Source organism: Tenrec ecaudatus, chromosome 8 (assembly GCF_050624435.1).
Source record: "Tenrec ecaudatus isolate mTenEca1 chromosome 8, mTenEca1.hap1, whole genome shotgun sequence".
In the NCBI taxonomy this organism is placed as follows: domain Eukaryota; kingdom Metazoa; phylum Chordata; class Mammalia; order Afrosoricida; family Tenrecidae; genus Tenrec; species Tenrec ecaudatus.
The window spans coordinates 53,801,824-53,821,372 of NC_134537.1; the positions used below are offsets into that span (position 1 = coordinate 53,801,824).

At 40.6% G+C, this 19,549-nt stretch overlaps 1 protein-coding gene across 1 annotated transcript in view; it reads left to right on the top strand.

Moving 5' to 3' along the window:
- The first annotated feature begins 1,925 nt into the window (after nucleotides 1-1,925).
- ALLC (allantoicase) overlaps nucleotides 1,926-19,549 on the top strand; it is a 48,279-nt gene continuing 30,655 nt past the window's right edge. Inside the window, exons 1-6 of the mRNA XM_075555675.1 lie at nucleotides 1,926-2,015; nucleotides 6,731-6,781; nucleotides 11,407-11,494; nucleotides 13,502-13,627; nucleotides 15,726-15,805; nucleotides 16,966-17,098. Coding sequence (XP_075411790.1) covers nucleotides 1,926-2,015; nucleotides 6,731-6,781; nucleotides 11,407-11,494; nucleotides 13,502-13,627; nucleotides 15,726-15,805; nucleotides 16,966-17,098 — 568 coding nt within the window. The remainder of the gene's footprint in view (nucleotides 2,016-6,730; nucleotides 6,782-11,406; nucleotides 11,495-13,501; nucleotides 13,628-15,725; nucleotides 15,806-16,965; nucleotides 17,099-19,549) is intronic.

Here is a 19,549-nt window from a genome sequence, read left to right on the forward strand (position 1 = left end):
GTTCCTGGTAGGATTCCCAAGGTTTTATGGCAAGAGATCACAACATCTTTCTCCCAGGGAATACCATGTGGGTTTGGACTGCCAACCTTTTAGCTCTTTGTACCATTCAGGACCCGTTTGGTCATCAATATAATCCAGTGCTTCGATTAGTACTTACAATCTGTCGCGACCCAGTTAATTCTAATTCAACTTTCCCATAGGGTTTTCTTGACTATAGTCTTTATGCAGTAGATTTCCAGGCCCACCAGTGCTACTGTGAATGCCACTGTTTGGATTTGAACCACCAACCTTCAGATTAGCTGCCTAGATGAACTATTTATTCCACCCAGGGACCTCAGCACAGTAAAGGGACATACTAATTTACAATTGAATTATTAGTACACCAAAGTGCATAGATAGACTTTTCTACTGATTACTTTATATAAATATATTCCTATGCAACCAAGTACTTTTTGAAACATGATTTTCGTTATATGCACTGTATTTTATTTTATAGTAACCGACTTAATAAGTCCAAATTAGTTTGCTTTCATTTTTAAAGAAAATTATAAATATTGTGATGAATATCTTTATACATACATCCTTTTGTGTGCCTTTGATTTTTCCTTATTACAGATATGTAGAAGCTTTTAAATCAATGACATAACATTAAAAAGGTTTTTGATATATATTATCATACACTCTCTGGATTAAAACATGACAGCAGAGTATGGGAAGGTCTGTTTACTTTTTTCTTAAATGTTCATTTTATGAGAAAAGTAGCATTTTTTTGATTAAGTGTATGTGTGTTTCTGTTACTTCAAGGGAGAGTTAGTTTGTTGGTCATTTGTATTTATTTTTTTGTAAATTAGAATTGTTCTTTAAAACTGTTTTGAACATGATGATGGTTACATATGTATGAATATGCTCAAAATAATTGGTTCATGGATTTTTATAAGAGCTGTAAAAGCCTGATGAGGTCAATGAATGTGCAAATGTGCTTTTTACAATTGATGTGTGTATGGATTGTGATAAGAGTTGTATGAGCCCCCAATAAAATGATTTAAAAAACTAGCTGTAAAGGCCACCAAATAATATGATTTATTTAAAAAAAAAGAATTGTTCTTTATACGGTGTTAACTTTTATGTCGTTTTATGCTTTCACAGTGAGGGTTAGAGGGGAAAAAAGTAGAAACAAAAGGCATCCAATAGCTTAGGAGTGGGAGACATTGGGTCAAACTTGACTTTTCCAGAAAATCATGGCCCCCCCTTGGTGGCTTTCCCCATTTCTCGGAGTCCCTGTCTTCTCAACTAGTGATTATATCATGAGAAAGACAAGGCTTTCTTGTAAAGAGTTACGGTCTTGAAAACCCACGGGGGCAGTTCTACTCTGTCCTATATGGTTGTCATGAGTCAACCTTGATTTGATGGCAGTGAATTTTTTTTTGAGTGATTGTAATGGAGAAATCTTTCTGACTCAATGTATGATTGTTCCTGAGTGCTCCCCAGCAGAATTGTGTGTGAATTGGTCTGTTCTCTTCCAGGCAGTGAGCTCCTGGAAGGCTGGCCATGCATTTTCCTCCATAGCTCCACTCACAGCCTTGCCTGTCACTGTTGCTCAGTGTATAAAAGCAAATTATTCTTTTAAAATTATTTAGTTATAAGTTATTCTTAAGTACTTAAGAAGTAAACCATGTTCCAATTTCTTCTCCTGTTTCCACATGTTCATGCAAATTCAAATTTTAATTCACCATGGAGTGGAAGAGCACTTGTCCCATCCACTTGAAAATATGTATGTTTTGTTTGATCTTTGAATTTCTCAACCCCTTAGCTGTCTGGGATTGGAAGAGGGCCTCACCCAGTCATGCACCCCCTGCCCATGCTGTCACTCTCACCCTTTACCTATGAAGGTTGACCCGAATGTGCTTTCCTTGTAGTGAGGAAGTATGGCTGACTGTCCAAAGGAAAGGAAACCTCCTAGGTTTCCGGACTTCATCCAGTTGATTGACATGGCATCTGAGTCAGTTGGAGGAAAGGTGAGTGGGTTTCTATTTGCAAGAGCAAGTATTTAATGTACTTATGCCAATGATCCAGCCAACCACTGCAGTGAGCACAATTAGATTGGCAAGCATTAGGCTGAAGCCCATTATCTCAAAAGACTTCCAAGGAATTGATTTTTTCTTAAACTGGTGACACGTCCCACTAACTGCAGCCTTGCTTTATGATTTTAAAAGATTTAAAAAACTTTATAAGTACAAAAGTGAGATTTTGCACTTATAAAAACAACTCACTATTCTGTGTTTTTTTATTAGAGTATAGAATAATGGGTAGCTCTCCAACTTGAGCATGCTACCTGGGGATTCTTTTATCTATCTATCTATCTATCTATCTATCTATCTATCTATCTACTTATTTCACCTGGGGATTCTTATGAACCACAATTTGTGGGCTCTACACTCAGATTTTCTGAGTCTGGGTGGGGCCTGGGAATTTGCAGTCTCAACAAATATCTAGGACCACACTTTTAGAACCACTGAAACAGATGCTTCACAAAAGGTATCACCAGGTACCAACACTGTAAGGAGGCTGAATTCAAGACTGTGGCTCTATAGTTCAAGTTGATAACTACTTAATGAGTGTCTATTACATGCATCAAACGTTTGGCATAAAAAGCTCTCATGCATACCTCCATACAAGGCATGTGCTAAGTGCTTTGCCATTGATTTCCTGTGACTGTCATATAAACACCTGCATCGTCTTCATTTTTTGTAATGAGAATATTGTCTTCATTTTTATAAGGAGAATATTGAAACTCCGGAAATTAACTTTTCCAAAGGCAGAAAACGAATACATGATTTTCTTATCTTTTCAAATCTATGTTAAGCACTCTAAAATTTGACACTGTAGCTGCTAGATTAAGTACGTGTAAGTGCAGAGTTGTGTAGGTTAGTATGTTATGATGCTGCTTGTTTCAGCATCATATACATTTTGCTTACATTGGTTGAAGTACAATAATATATACATTTAGGGAAAAAAAAGAGGACCTGATGCAAAGGGCTTAAGTGGAGAGAAAATGCTTTGAGAATGATTGGGGCAGGGAATGTGCAGATGTGCTTTATACAATTGATATATGTATATGTATGGATTGTGATAAGAGTTGTATGAGTCCCTAATAAAATGTAAAAAAAGAAAAGAGGAGAAAAAAAGAAAATGATTAGGGCAAAGATGTGCTTTATACAATTGATGTACGTATATGTATGGATTGTGATAAGAGTTGTATGAGCCCCTAATAAAATGTTAAAAAAAAAAGAAAACAATACATACATTTAAAACCAGCTTTCTTTAACTGCATCTGCACAAAGCCTTGTGGGTTAATGTGACTAGTTGCCATCAAGCGGATTCCCACTCATGGCCACTCCATGTGAGCAGAGGAGAGTTTCCAAGGCTGCGACCTTTCAGAAGCAGATTCTGAGGTACCTCTGGCTGCGCTTGATTTTGTAAACTGTTGGCTCATCCTCATGCGCTTAACTGTTTGCACCACTAAGACTATTATAATTATCTTATTATATCATCTTTTTAAAAAGCCGCTGCATTAACGTAGACTCTGACTGCTTGCCTACAGTTTCTTTCCTGTCTCCTCTCTTGCTACCTAATGTACACCAATAGTCCCCAGAGTACGAAAGAGACTCACTCCTAACTGGGTCTGTAAGAAGTTGTTGGTAAGTCACACAAGTGCATACTGTTCTTACTTAGTTTTAAATGTACAATGCAAGAAAAACAATTGAAGCACTTTCAGTGATTTTAAAAGCTGCACCATATAAGGGGAGGTGGCTGTGATGGCAAATTTGTTTTGAGTAAGTACCAGTTCAATCATTTCAAATGAAATCAAATTTATGCAACTTTAAAGGGCAAAGATGAGTTGTCTGGACTTTGTAAACTAGGCATTTTGTAAACACACACACACACACACACACACAGCTTGCATACACATTGAGAAAACAGCCTGGGGGCCACATCTGACGCCCTTTGGGTACACAAAGGAGAAGGAGTATACAATCCACACCAACCCAAAGTTGATGGCTACGTGACTGGGGTCTGACTGCATCCACCCTCTCTTCCTTCTTTACCTATTCTGATACCAACCATTCTATCGCACAACGGCCACACAATTCACAGACAAATGCTCAAAATTATGAAGGCTTATTAGGTATGTAACAGGTTAACTCCAGGCAGGATCATAAATCCGTAAGGATACAGTCTTTTGTCCACTACAGGACCCCTCCTCAGGCAGCAGCCGTGACTCTCTCTGGTCTTCAGCCTCTCAGTCATGCAGTCCCTTGCCCATGAAGCCCACCTGTTGCTTCCCTCCAGAGACTGAAAGTGTCCATCCCGCTCCTCTGCTCTGTCTCATGGTCGCCTGGCTTGGCCTCTGCTTCCTCCACACACTTCAGGCATGGATTTGGAACATGCTCTGCTGTTGACTCTTTTCCTTTGGTCCCAGGAATTCTATCTTCCTGTTGCTGAGAGGCCTCATTTTTATTCCCCCTCATCCTCTCTGTTTGTGTTCCACACACCCTATTTGGATGCTCCCAGCCAATCAGTTGCTGAGAGTTAAAACGACATGGATAGTTGAGCCATTCCAAGTAATTTCACTTCAACACACACATATAATATATACATGTACATGTATATCCTCATATGCATTTATACATGCTTATATAATGTGCACAATCCACATGTATGTACAAGCATGTATGCATACATACCATTTCTATTTTTTATCAAGCTGTTTTCTGTCTTCTACTTCTAATCTTCACATTCTCCTTTGACAACAACTTCATGCGTTTCTGAGACCCCCAAAGTGGAACTAATTTCAGACTCTGTCCTCATAGCCCTAACCTCTCTCCTTCCAATCTCTCTGCTTCTGCTTCCTACTTACATGTCCTGTCCTTATCGTATATGTTTGTCCAAAGCTTCGCTTCTTTTCTTCCGTTATGAGTTCGCTCCATGTCCTGGGTGGGCTGTTTTGTTCAGGAGCTGTGCATATGCTGGTAATTCGTGTAAACATTTTGGGTGCATCTTGAGTGTCTTTGCCTCTCACACCAGGCAGTTGCCATGTCCCATTCATGCCATGGCCACATTGCCTCTGATGTCTACCCCTGCCTCTCCATTGTTTTGGTCTTTGCCTTGCTTTTTAGACTCTCATTACTTTTTGTTCTTATTATTGCAACAGCTCTTCAGGATTTCTCTCACTTCCTAAGTGATCCCAGACCATAACCCCAAACTTCCCTTTTGGGGAAGAAACCTCCAGTAATTTCAAATTGCCCAGTGACACTGCTGAGCCTGCCTGCTTCGTGGGTGGGACAATATGTAAAAGGCACTAGTAGAGAAGATGATGGTGAACAGAAGCATCTCTCTCAGCCCCGCCCAGCAGATGTGGGGAGGAGTCAGAGCCACGTCTAGATAGGGAATCTTAAAATAGGAGAGGGGCGTTGGCAAGGCAAAGGAAGGAGAGAGGCCGGTAAGCCTTGGAGAGGAAAGGAGTTTGCCATGTGGAGGCGCTGCAGTGTCTGAGGAACACGGCAGGTGTTTCTGCAGGGCGCGGCGAGAATGGGCCTGGCAGTTTCTGCTAGGGCTACAGAACAAGGGAAGAGCAGGACTCATAGGCTCACTTGCTGGCTGTCCTAGCAAATTCTCAGGGCACAGGGCAATCCCATTAGGACAAACTTTTCTTTGTTACAAACAGTAGCGGCAGCTTGAAAGCTGGCAGCTGGCCACACAATTAGAGGCTCGCTTGACTTTTAGGTTTCTTGAGGTAAAATCAGAAACCAGTCTAACTTGGCCCTTCCAAATCTGCAGAGACCAGCTCACCCTGCTTTGTAAGGGGAAAAAAATCCCAGTTGACACCTATTTTTCTTCTTCTTCTTGGAATACAATGAAGAGTCCTTCTTTACTCTCAAACTATTCTGCTTTGTCTATCAATTACCAGGTCAGCTTACTACCGGGCCTCTTGAGCTGCCTTTGGAAGGAGAACACGGAGACAGCCTAGTTACAGGGCTGACCCAGCGTGGAATTCTGCTATTGCTCCATGGTGTCAAAGGAAAGGCGCCCTGGTGACATCATGGGGACCCACCAGCTGCTCCACGGGGGAAAGCGGAGAATTTTTGCTCTCCTAAAGTTTTTGAAAGCCATGGCTCTAGTTCCACTCTGTCCCATAGGGTCACTGAGTTGAATTTGATTTGATGACAGTGAGATGTGGAGCAACAGTTAGGCTGCTAACCTCAAAAATTGGCAGTTCAAACACACCCAGAGGCTATTCATGGGGAAATGCTGGTGGTCTCTGTAAAGATTATAGAACCTTATGAGTCAGTTCTGCTCTGTCACCTCATGTCGGAATTGACATGACAGCACACAACATCACATTAAGGAAAGCATCACAAGGTCTAATGTTTTCAGTTTTGGGGGAAAAAAAAGTTGGTTTAATTTGCTTCCCAAATGTGAGATGTTAGTTAGCACTCTTGTAGCCAGATGGTAAGAGAGATTAAGGATAAAAGTATGGGAAGAAAAGAAGAAGGGGGAGGCAAGCAATGGAATCTAGCCATTTAGAAAGCATTGTGACTTAATTGCATATTGTTTCTCTTTCCCTAGGCAATTTCCCATTTTCTTTTTACTGCATCTCATAATGTTTCCCTAGGGAATGAAATAAAATGGTTTTTAATTTATGATGATTTCATCTTCTTTGTTTCTCTAGATTTTATTTGCAACAGACGACTTTTTCTCTCCGGCAGAAAACCTTTTAAAGGTATTGTAAATTGACATTCTTCTATTCAAAGTGTTGGCGTCGAAGTGATCTATGCAGCCATGTTAATTAAAATATATGAGAATATCTGAGATGGGAATGAGGCTGTGTGTACCAGGGAATTAGCAAACCAGAGCATTAGACACATGTACAGATGAGCACCAACACAGACACTTGTCAGAAGAATTTGTGACCACATTATGAGATCTTCATAAAGTGTCAGTAGTCTAATGTGGATTTTTGTTGAGAATAAAACTGACTTCTATCTTGAACATTTTTACAAATGTTTTACTCCTTTGCCTATAAAAGTATACATTTATTGAAAGTTCCTAAAAAAAACCTGGAAAGGAAATCGAAACTCTTCCAGAATACCTTGTCACAAAGAACTGTTGTGAGGGCTGAGGTCACAGGATACATATGTTCAAGATCCCCGTGCAGTGAAAGAAATTACAGTTAAGTTTACTTTATAACCACTTTCTATGATCTGTCACACGGCATATTGTCTTCAACTGTGATTGGGGTGTTACCTGGTCACTTGGGCAAAATGGCTACTCTGTGTGGAAGAACCAGCCCGTGCCCTCATGCGACAGTGTGCCAATAAATGCATTATGCAATAGGGAAAACAAAATAAACCAAGGAACAGAGATGTTAATTCACTTGTTCTGCGTCACACAGATAACAAGTGACAAGCCTTTGCCACCTTTAACAATTTCAAGTGCCCATCCATTGACTGAGCTTTCCCATAGAGTTAAAGTACTTGCACATGTAGGCAGAACTATACAGAAATATTCATTCTGAGATTGCTTAAAGGGAAAACAACCAAATGAAAACCAAAACACAACTCATTTATGGTCCACTAAGAAGGGACTAGTTGAAGAAATCATGAGCCTTCTAGATTATGAACCTCTACATAATTATTAGAAAGGGTAGAATTCTGCATGCACGGTCATAAACGATGCCTGTGACTTAGTACTACATGTGCATAAAATAAAACTTAAGAGGATGCACAGCAAGCCGTGAAGAGGTAGGTTTGGGAAAGGGGTGGGAGAGAATAAGGGACAGGATTATTTTGCACTTGAGTATACCTGCTAAGAGGAGATCAGAGCTATGGGTTTAGCCTTTGGCTGCTAACTGAAAGGTTGGCAGTTAGAATTCACCAGCCGCTCTGCAGGCGAAGATGAGGCGCTCTGCTTTCCTGAAGATTGCCGCCCTTGGGACCTACTGGAGGGAGTTGTGCTCTGTCCCACAGGAATGCTGTAGATGGGAATGAACTTGAAGGCACGGGTTTCAATTTCATATGTCACATTGTCTTATTTGATATTTCTTTATATTATTTGTTGTTCGTAGCAGCGGTGTTGAATCTAACCAGCGGCAACCTCTTATATGCACAGCAGAGCAGCTTCCTAGACTTTCCAAGATGATGATTCTATAAAGGCAGGTCATAAAGTCTGTGTCCCCGCTAACACTCCTTGCCACCGAGTAGATTCGAACTCAGCGACCCTATAGGACAGGGTTGAACTGCCTCTGTGGGCTTTTGAGCCTGTAACTCTTTACGGGAGTAGAAGGCTGGCTTTTCTCCAGTGCAGAGCTGCTGGTTTGAACTGCAGATTGCAGCTCAATGTGAACCAATGTGCGACCGGGCTCCTGGAGGCGCCTCAGGCTGGGTGTGAACTGCCAACCTTTCTGGTAGTAGTTGAATTCTTAACCCCGTAGGCCACTCAGAACTCTGATATTCTCTGTAAACTTTTATATAATATATAGAAACATGGATTCAACACTTAACATTAACAAATAATATGGACATTTTTACCCTCTTGGGAAAGTGTTGATAAATCAGAGGAGAGAATAGACCTATTATTTGTACACACTTTGGTATATAGTTCTTCCATACAGCCTCTACTCACACATGTGCATTTATAGACATTCATCCTGAATATATCACACACACTATTTACTCATCTTTTTGAAAAAGGAAAAATATTATAGATAAATCTAAAACTGCTTTACCACCAACTTTCGTGCCAAATCACATTTCTACATAGGGTTATGAAGATTGTAAGATTGGTTTTATTTCATTATATTGTTAAATAATTGTATGAGGAGCAAGTAGAAAGCAAATGTTTTGAGAATGATGATGGCAACAAATGTACAAATGTGCATGACACAATGGATGGATGGATGGATTGTGATAAGAGTTGTATGAGCCCCCAATAAAATGATTTAAAAAGAGCAGGGTGTGGTAGTCCAAATGAGTTTGCGACCTGTGGTTTAGAACATAGTTACTTTAACTACGGATACACTAGAATTACATTAACCTTTAAGATGAGATTTGATTCTTTTTAAAGATCACTTTTTTGGGAGCTCTTACAGCTCTCATCACATTCCATACATCAATTATATCTAGCGTATTTGTACACACATTGCCATCATCATTTTCTAAACATTTACTTTCTATTTGGGCCCTTGGAATCAGCTCCACGTTTCCCCTTCCTCTCCCACCCTCCGACCCTCGTGACCCCTTGACAAATTATAAATTATTATTATTTTCATATCTGACAGCAACTGTTGTCTGCCATTACCTATGTTTCTGTTGTTCATCCCCCCTGGGGGAGGGGGTTATGTGTCCATCATTGAGATCGGCTTCCCCTTCCTTCCCTCTTGGTATTGCTACTCCCATTTCTGATCCTGAAGGGTGTATTTGACCTGGATTCAGTGTGTCATGAGCGCTTAGATAAGCATGCACCAGTGTACATTCTCCAGTCTAGCCGGAATGGAAAGGAAGGACAGGGGTCATGATAGTCGGGGGTGAGTGAGCCTCAAAGTACCAGCGGAGTATTGTTTGTTTGATCGGTGCTGTATTAAGGGTCCCTTCCTTGTGACCCTTCTGTGAGGGGAGCACCTATTCTCCACAGATGGGCTTTGTGTCTCTGCTCCAATGCCCCTAGTTCTCAATAATACATGTGTTTGTTTGTTTGTTTTGTGTCTTATGAGTCCTGTTACCTAATCCCATTGATGACACCTCATGATCGCACAGGCCGGTGGACTTCGTCCATGTGGACTTGCGGCTTCTCTGCTTGTTTAAGTTCAAGCCTTTAAGACCCAAGACACTGTATCTTTTGCTAATCTGACACTGTTAGCTTTCTTAGCCATAGTTGCTTATGGATCCATTTTGTCTTCTGTGATTGTCCTGGGAGGGTGAGCATCACAGAATGCCAGGTTGTTAGAATAAAGTGTTCTTGTATTGAGGGAGGACTTGAGCAGAGGCTCCAATTCCATCCACTTCCTCAATGTATTGCCGTGTAAATATATGTACATAGGCCAATACCTCTATTTTTATGAATTAAAGTATTTACATAAGCACACAACTATGTTTATACCTCTATCACTAGCTTTGCTCCCTAGATCTTTCCTCTGTTTCCCTTTATCTTTCTCCTGCCCTACCAGATGTGATTTGATGATAATAAAATTCAAGATATGACAACTAAAGAAATACGGGGCACTAACTATGTGCCAGGCACTCTATAAGCCTCTTCATGCTCACAGTGGGCTTTGGAAGTGGCTAGATAGAGCACTTAACAGATGGGGAAACCGAGGCACATTTGCTATAGGCCACTTGGCTGGAGGAGGCTGGACTGAGTTGTGCTGCACACGCAGGCAGCCTGGTCCCAGAGTTCATGTACTGAGCTGCTACTCATCTGGGTCCTTGGCTAGTCTCATCTTGGAGAGGATGTCCTCGCGGTTTTAGTTGCTCCTATCAGGATTCACTCTGTGCGTTTATGCTCTTAAACACGTAGCATTTTTTTCTACTGAAGGCGATACAAAAGGCTTTTTCTGAGCAGTAACACAGAATTTTTTGCATGTATCCTTATTTGAAAAGAGAAACTATCTCTCATCCTTCCTTGCCCCCTATACACCAAGCACAAAGCAATTTGAACATCTAATTATTTTCATATTTTCAAGTATGTGCATATGACTTCAACTTCATAGCAAATCCTTCCAGGTATGGATCCACATCTCCACTGCTACAGATAGGAAACAGAAACTCAGTTATTTGTTTACTCAGCTGCAAGTGGCTAAGCTGACCTTCATACCCAGTTTCACACCATGCAGTTATACGAGGGTCCCTGCTTCCCTCCCTGTGGATTTTGATGGCACAGAGCCCTGAGTCTTAAGTGTTTAGCTTAATCCTGAGCATCAGGCTTACCCTGAAAACAACTCCAGCTGAATTAATTGTGAAATAGCCCTTTTCTGAGCTGTGTTGGAAGTTTAATAAACAGCTCTTCCTTTGCTCCAATGATGCGTTAGTATCATACTAGATTGCAGTTGGTGGTTGCATGGCTCCAACTGTGAGGCCCCTGGAATGACTGGCAATGTTATTTTACGCATTGCAATATCAGGGATTACCGGTAATTCTGTATGCTGATGCTAAGGGAGTAGAATTTCTTTCCGATATAGATGGGTTAACTATGCATCAAGGAAAGAGCAGAGACTCCTCTGCCTGCTAAGAACCCCTCTAGAATCCCTATTTGTATTATTCATCTGTCCCTTTGGGACAAGAATTAATATATGGGAAGTACATGCTACCACATGGATGCTAACTATCAAACTCTTATACATCTTTGCTTTAGAGTGATGCCCCACATTTTAAAGAACACGAATATACTGAATTTGGAAAATGGATGGATGGATGGGAAACTAGATGGAGAAGGATTCCAGGTAAGTCGATAGTGACTCTGTTCCATAATGGTAAGCTTAAAAATAGGGTCTAAATGGATGTATGGATTGCTATAAGAGCTGTAAGAGCCCCCAATAAAATGATTTTATTAAAATTAAAAATATAGGGCCTATCACAAAGCTTGTGTGTATTTTAAGAAACCCATCTCCCATGCAAGGAGCGCTGGTGGCGTAGCGGGTTATGTATTGAGTTGTTAACTACAAGATCAGTGGTTCAAAGCCACCAGCTGCTCCTCATGAGAAAGATGAGACTGTCCTGTAAAGATTTAAAGACTCAGAAACCCCACAGGGCAGTTCTACTCTGCCCTATGTGGTCACTATGATCAGAATTGGCAGTGAATTTATCTCCCTTGGCTGTCCATTTTTATAAATCTGTGGAATGCCCTGTAATGTTGGATGTTCCTACCTGTGTTAGTCTGGGTAAACTAGGGAAACAAATCCACAGAAACTCATATGTATAAGAGAGAGTTTTATATAAAGGGTAAGTGTACATTAAGAAAGCATCCCAACCCAGTGCTGCCCAAGCCCATAAGTCCAACCTTAGCCATGTGTCCGACATCAATCCACAAAGTCCTCCTCCATCTCACAAAACACACACTATGATGCTGACTGCAGGAGGAAAGCTGAGTCAGTGAACGTGTAAGCATCTCAGCGCTGGCAGGGGTCTCCACACAGTTGCTCTAGCACCCAGGGCTGCATCAGGGTAGGTTCATGCGACTTCTCCTCATGGACGTCTTGCAGGAAGTGAGTCTTGCAGCTGAAGCAGGGAACTGGCTAAGGCAGCTACACCCTGGTCTGACCATCACAAGCAAGAGATCTGAGAACTAGAAAGGCGAGGCTCAACGAGCCATTTATCCCTCCACCCTTTAATTAACCCCACATGTGTTTATCCGATCGGCCAGGTTGGCACAATAAATCCTAACTATCTCACTACCAGAGAACCATCCCTGAGAAGTCAGGAATAGGTACCATCATCAAGAGAGGGTGGAAACATACAGTTAGGAAAAAGAGAATATTTTGGTGCAGGCCATAGCTGGAGAAATAGAGCAAATATTTATGGAGAAATATTGCAAGCATTAAATGATAAGCCGATTCTTAGAACAACTCTCCTAAGTAGTTGCTCTTATTTCTATTTAAGAGTCGAGGAAACAATTCATTAACTTAGCCTATATCCTGTAACTAGTGAGAGAAGGCGGGAATTGAACCAAGGTCTGCCCTACGCCCTTGCATACTTGGTCTCTTATGCCATCTTAAGACGCTATTTCATTCATTGTTATTCAATCAAAACACACTTTTAAAAGTAGAATCACTGCCTATAAAACAGAAACAATCCAGGTATTGAGAGCTGATTTTGTTTTTGCTCCTGCCTCAAGCTCTTGGCAGTTTCTCGTTTCCTTTATTCCTATTATACTGGAGCCATCACTGAATTCTATTAAACCTATCATTTTACAGTTGGCTTGTCCATGGCAGCAAGGAACCAAGAACTGCGTAGTGGCATACTGACTTCAAGAGTTATTACACTCTGACATACCCAAGGGAAGGTATCCTTGGCAGGAGGGCAGAAGGGAACAAGCCCGAGATGACAAGAAGCATGAGGCATCCAGAAGAACCACCACTTTATTGAGCACCTTCAACTGGCAGCTGAGATTTTATGTACCTCCCCTAGTTACTTCGAAGCCAATCCATATTGACAAAGGTAGACAAAAAGACACAGGAAATTCAAACATGTTTTCAAGGACACAGCTTAAAATACGGAGTCAGCCTCAAGTTTCTCTGAATCCAGTGCCTCTACCTTAGGTCTGACTAGCGATGAGGATTCCCGCGGAGGAATGGGGGTGGTCGGTGCGGAGCGGCCTTAACACAATGCTAGTTGAGAATTAAGCTGTATACATTTTTCTGGGATGGGGAAGGTGCTCCTTTATTGCACGCCGGTTTTCTTTTATGAATGCTCAGTCTCTAAAAAGGACTCCTGTGGTTTATGCTGCGCAGGCCATGACTGGTGTATAATCAAATTGGGAATACAAGGAATTATCCGAGGCTTTGACGTGGACATTTCCTACTTTGAGGGAAATTATGCTCCCCGAATGTCAATCCAAGCAGCAAATTATCCAGCAGGTACTTTTGGAACTACTGGCTTTCCTCCTAGAATAATTGTAAGACTCATCTGAAGGAGTGCTGGTGGCACAGTGGATTAAGCAGTGTGCTGGCTGCATGGTTGGCAGTTCGAACCCACCAACTACTCCACTGCAGAAAGATGAAGACTGTCGCTTCCAGGAAAGATGTATGGAGGAGCAGTTCTGCTTTGCTCTGTAGGATCACTATGAATTGGAATCCCCTTGATAGCAATGGGTTTATTTATTTATTTTAAAGTTCATCGAAGGAGTGGTACAGTGTTACAGCACTCAGCTGCAGCTCCACTCCGCCCGACAGGGCCACTATGAGTTGGAATAGATTATCTGACAATGGTTTGGTTTGGGTTTGGGGTTGTAGTCATTACACCTTGGGCTGTGATCACATGGCTGGCAGTTCGAAACCAATAGCATATTCGCAGGAGAAAGACTGGGCTTTCTATTCCCATAAACAATTACAGTCTCAGTAACCCAGAGAGGGATTGCTATGAGTTAGCAATGACTCATTGGCAGCAAGTTTGGTTTGGTTTTCTGCTTTATTCCTTCAGATCAGATGCAGACAAGTCCAGCTACTTATCCAAGACCACTTCACTGTGACTGAACTTGAGAACTCAGAGCTTTGGATTTTCAACAAGCATGATCTCTGTTTTTAATTTCTATCTATGTTCTTTGGTCCAGTACAAATTTCATCAGTCCTAAATACCTCAAAGCTACCCAGAAGCACAACCTCATGTAACGTTGAGGTTTGCTAAGCAGGTAGCAGGGCGTGGACTTTGTCCTAAAATAATCCGCATGGTCTGGAACCAGCTATGGGTCCGCCAGCTAGAGGACAATCTCCACCAGCTCCATTTCTCCCACTCTCCAGTGTGCGCAGCAGCGATGATGTTTATAAAAGAGGTTCCTTTATATATATTGGAATCTGGGCTTTGTGAATCCTGCAGGGTCTGTAAACTAGATCTATGGTTTTATTCCTTAAACTGTCACCATCTGGTACTTTCTGTTTCTGTGAAAAGTGACAGTCTCAGAACTGCACAGAGACAGTTCTACCCTGTCCCACAGGGTGGCTATGAATCAGCACTGATGCTATGGCAGTGAGTTTGCTGCCTTTTTTTTTTAATGGTGGTTGGCCCTAGAATTAATTTTAATGGTGGTTGGCCCTAGAATTAATTTTTCTTCAACAAATGCACAAATACATGTGTGTGTATATATTTAGGAGCACTGGTGGAAGAGTGGGTTGCACATTGGACTACTAGCATCTAGGTGAGCATTTTGAATCTATTGGTTGCTCCAAAGGGGAAAGGCATGGCATTTTACTCCTGTAAATAATTCCAGTCTTGGACACCTTCAGTGGTGTTTCTATCCTGTTCTATAGGGTGACTATGAGTCAGATTTGATTAATAGCAGTGACTATACATATCTATATCTATCTCTATCTCTCTCTATTTATATATATATAGATATATAAATCATGTCACCTGGCAAATTTATACTGAGAGCTCTGTGTGCACAGACCTGTGTCAGCCTCTGTGGAAGTGAAATGGGTGGGTCTTTCTCCCAAAAGATAGCTCTGATACCCTCAAAGTGAAATGACTATATAAGAGATGCAGCCAGAAATAATTAATGGGAAATGAGTGACAAATGGCTAACATTCTTTGGGCAAGCCCATCACTCACCCATGAGTGTTTCTATTTCTGAATTGCGAAGGCATAGAATCTAAGGTTGTCTCTTGGGGAAGCAGAGTTTCTGGAACTAATCTTGAAATATTCTTAAACTTGAACTTGATTGATCCAAATTTTACAAACTCTAGTTATGTGATCAATTTGTTAAAGCCTTGACCTAACTTAGACATTTCTTATTTTGGTAAGCAAATGTATTATCAAATATGTTGCACAAATTTAAAAACTGCTCTCAGTAATTTAAATGTTGAGGAACTTCAACATGTATTTCTATTACTCTGATTATCTGGTACTTTGCATTATTAATTAACTGTTACGCTGATATTTGACAAAATGGTAATCACATTACCGCCCGTTTAGTGTATTGTCTTTGATTTTGATCTTGATAATCGGTCACTCTAACTTTAGATAAACTACCAGAATTACCAGAAAGAGGACCCAGATTAGGAACTGCAGCCACAGCTGAGGAATTTGAAGCTATTTCTGAGGTATGCCTCCAAAGATGTAACTGATTAAAAAAATCATTTTATTGGGGGCTCATACAATTCTTATCACAATCCATACATACATACATTGTGTCAAGCACATTTGTACATTTGTTGCCCTCATCATTCTCAAAGCATTTGCTTTCTACTGGGGCCCCTGGCATCAGCTCCTCAGTTTCCTCTCTCCCTCCCTGCTAACCCCTCCCTCATGAACCCTTGATACTTTATAAATTATTATTTTGTCATATCTTACATTGTCCGATGATTGTTTTAAGTGATTACTGAAACAACAATGAAACATTACTTGGCACACCATGCTCTGAAAAGAAACCCTTTGATATAAGGAATCCTACCCTGTCTTAGCTCATTCGCTCATGCACTTATGACCCTGAATATATTCCAGTCAGAGTTTATGGAACTCTTGTTTGAGGGAACTTCCAAGCTCCTAAAAGAGCAGAGTAATCTTTCTCAAAGTGTAGACTACTCACTGGTGTCCATCAGTAGCTGTTACTCGTCCCTGATGAGAGAACCAGAAATTGACAGTCAGTGTTTAAATACTTTTGATAATAATCACAATGTGCCTAAAGGATGAAATAATAGACACTTTGGGCTAATTTTTGTACATTTTTAAAAGCTTCATAATTTTTACTGTATTCATAAAACCCTTGATCAGTGAAAGAGTCCTGGAGGCATAGTGGGTTATGTGTTGGGCTGCTAACATCATAGTTGCTGTGGGCAAAAGACCAGACTGCTCACCTAAGATTTACATGTTAGGAACTCAAGACAGTGTCTTTGAGTCAGTCAACCCAATGGCAGGGAGTTTGGGCCTATGAACCATCAGCGGAGTCCTGCGGGTGCGGCGGTTAAAATGTTCAGCTCTGACACAGCGTTGATGTTTGGGACGCCCCGCGCTCCTCGGGGGAAAGATGAGGCTGTCTGCCCCTGTGATGGCTGCAACCTTGGAAGCCCTACAGGGCAATTCTCCCTGCTTTGTAGCTTTGCTTTGAGATCAAGTCTCTGACAGTAGCTCATTATTTTGTAGTCATGTAGCCTGCTACATTTTAACTTCACGACAATTAACACTTACGTATTACACAAGCACTAGGATGAGAGAATCTACCGTTCCTCCCGTCCATCGCAAACATTCTGATATTTATTTCTAGCTAAAGTCTGAAAACTGGAGCTACTTGGTTCCCATTGCAGAGCTTCAACCAGGAAAACGAGGTTCCAGTCACAATTATTTTCCTGCCAATGTCTACCAAAGATGGACTCACATAAGGCTCAACATTTTCCCAGGTAAGTGCGATGCTTGTTCATTTCCATTTCTGTGACTTTTTTTTATATCAGCATGTTAAAAAAGCTACAGAATGAAATCACTCTTTCTCTCCCCCGATCTTGTTAGCTTTCTAGGTTATAATTTTTCCCTTTTGTGCTTTAAAGGAATCCTTGTTTTAATCCATGTGGAAATAAATAGGAGTCCCAGTGGTGTAGTGGCTATGCACTGGGCTGCTAATTCCAAGGTCAATAGTTCAAAACCACCAGCCACTCCACAGTAGAAAGACAGGACTTTCTACTCCTGAAAAGAGTTACAATGGCCGAAGTCTACCCGTCCTATAGGGCTGCTATGAGTCAGCATTGCCTCCATGGGAGTGAGTGAGTTTTTCTGAGTAAGTAGTTACTGAAAAACTATAGCGTAAGAATTCGGATGAGGAATCCTATTGGCTCATAGGATCAAATATTGGCTTGCTAACTGAAAGCTGGAAAATTGGAACCCACCAGATCCTCTTCAGGAGAAAGATGATTCAATCTGTTTCTGTACAGATTTGCAGCTGCAGACTCGATGGACCAGTCACTTCTACTTTGTCTTATAGAGTTGATATTCGTAGGAATTCCCTCAATGAGAGTGGCCTCTTTTTAAAAAAAATTAAGTTATGACAGAACTAGGCTGTATTAGTTTAGGTATCTCCAGAAATTTTCAGTTTCACTGGTTTATTTTACCAGCAGTTAATGTAGTATGTGTAAATGTTCCCCATTTTATTCAAAGTTTTTGATAACAGCTTCATTGTGATATAATACACATAACACATGCAATTAAAACATTTGAGGAGTATAATTCAATGATTCATAGTTCAGTCACAGATCTCTGTAAACATCACCACAGTTAGCTTTAGAGAAAAATTATTACCTCAACAACAAGTTCCAGAGAAGAAATCCAAGCAAATACTATTTCCCACAAGTAGAGTCCACCTTAATGACATGGGCGGAATAAAGCTTTCAGAATCTTCATTTGCTGATGGGGGATAACTTAAAATGAGAGGAAACAGCTACAAACATCAATTAGTAATTAGAATGTGGGATGTATGAAGTATGAATCTAGGAAATTCGAATATTGTCAAAAGTGAAATGGCATCCCTAAAGATCAATATTGTAGGAATTAGTGAGCCAAAATGAACTGCTATTTTGAATCAGATAGTCCAATACCTTACAATTCCGGGAATGATAAATTCAAGAGGAATGATGTTGCATTCATCAACAAAGAGAATATTTCAAGATTTCTCTTTATTTATATGGTAGGTATGGTTCAGCCACTGTTCATGAATATTATTGAATGTTCTGCCTTATCACCAATTCCATTTTTTGGTGTAGCGTTCAATAATTCCTGTTTGACTCATTTTTGTTTCATAGCTGACCTATACTTGTATAATTTCCTTTTCTTAACTAGGTTTTAAATTCGACACCATGGGCTAAATCAATAAAACTATCATGAGAATTAGCTTATGCTCTAGGGAGATGACTGATAATGTTCTCTAACAAAAAAAGTGACAATGATATCTCTAAGCTGCACCAGAGACATATACACACCAGAGATAGATGAAAAAATTTTGGACTCCCACTTAATTCTAGCCCAATCTAAGGACAATGATCTCTTATGACATGGGTCTGCTTGATACTCACCTTCATGAAGAGATCACTGAAGATATGGGTGCTATAGCAAAGAGTGGAGAGGCAATTAGATGGTCCCTGGCTATCAGAAACAAGAGCCTCTGGGTTCTTAATGACAGAAGACTTAGTTTGACACATTAAACACCAATGACAGAGAAGCCTAATGACGGGACCATTATACACGAAGAAATCAAGAGGCCATTCAGAAGACAAGAAAGAAAGAAAAGATCAAAGTGGACAGCAGAAGATTCTGAAACATGCTCTTAAATGTAGAGTATCTAAAGAAATTTATGAAGTACTAGATCTGAAGTGAAAATTTCAAAGCATGCTTGAGACAATGGATGGAATGCATAGAATCACTGTACCAAAAAGAATTGGTTGACATCCATTCAGTCAATTCAAGAGCTAGCATATGATCAAGAACCAGTGCTATTGAAGGACAAAACCCCAGCTGCACTAAAGGCATAAGTGAAAACAAGGCACCAAGAAGTGATGGAATTCTAGTGGAAATGTTTCAGTGAACTGATGAAGCACTGGGTACATTCATTTGTCTGTGGCAAACTATTTGGAAGAAATACCAGGCCAACTGACCGGGAGAGATCACTATTTGTGCTCCTTCAATAAAAAAAGTGACTCAACAGAATGTGGAAATTATTGAACAATATCATTAATACTACATGCAAGTAAAATTTTGCTGAAGATAATTCAAAGACAATTTCAGCAATACATGAACAGGGAGCTGCCAGAAATTCAGGTCAGATTCAAAAGAGGAAATGGCACAAGGGATATCATTCTGTTAGATGA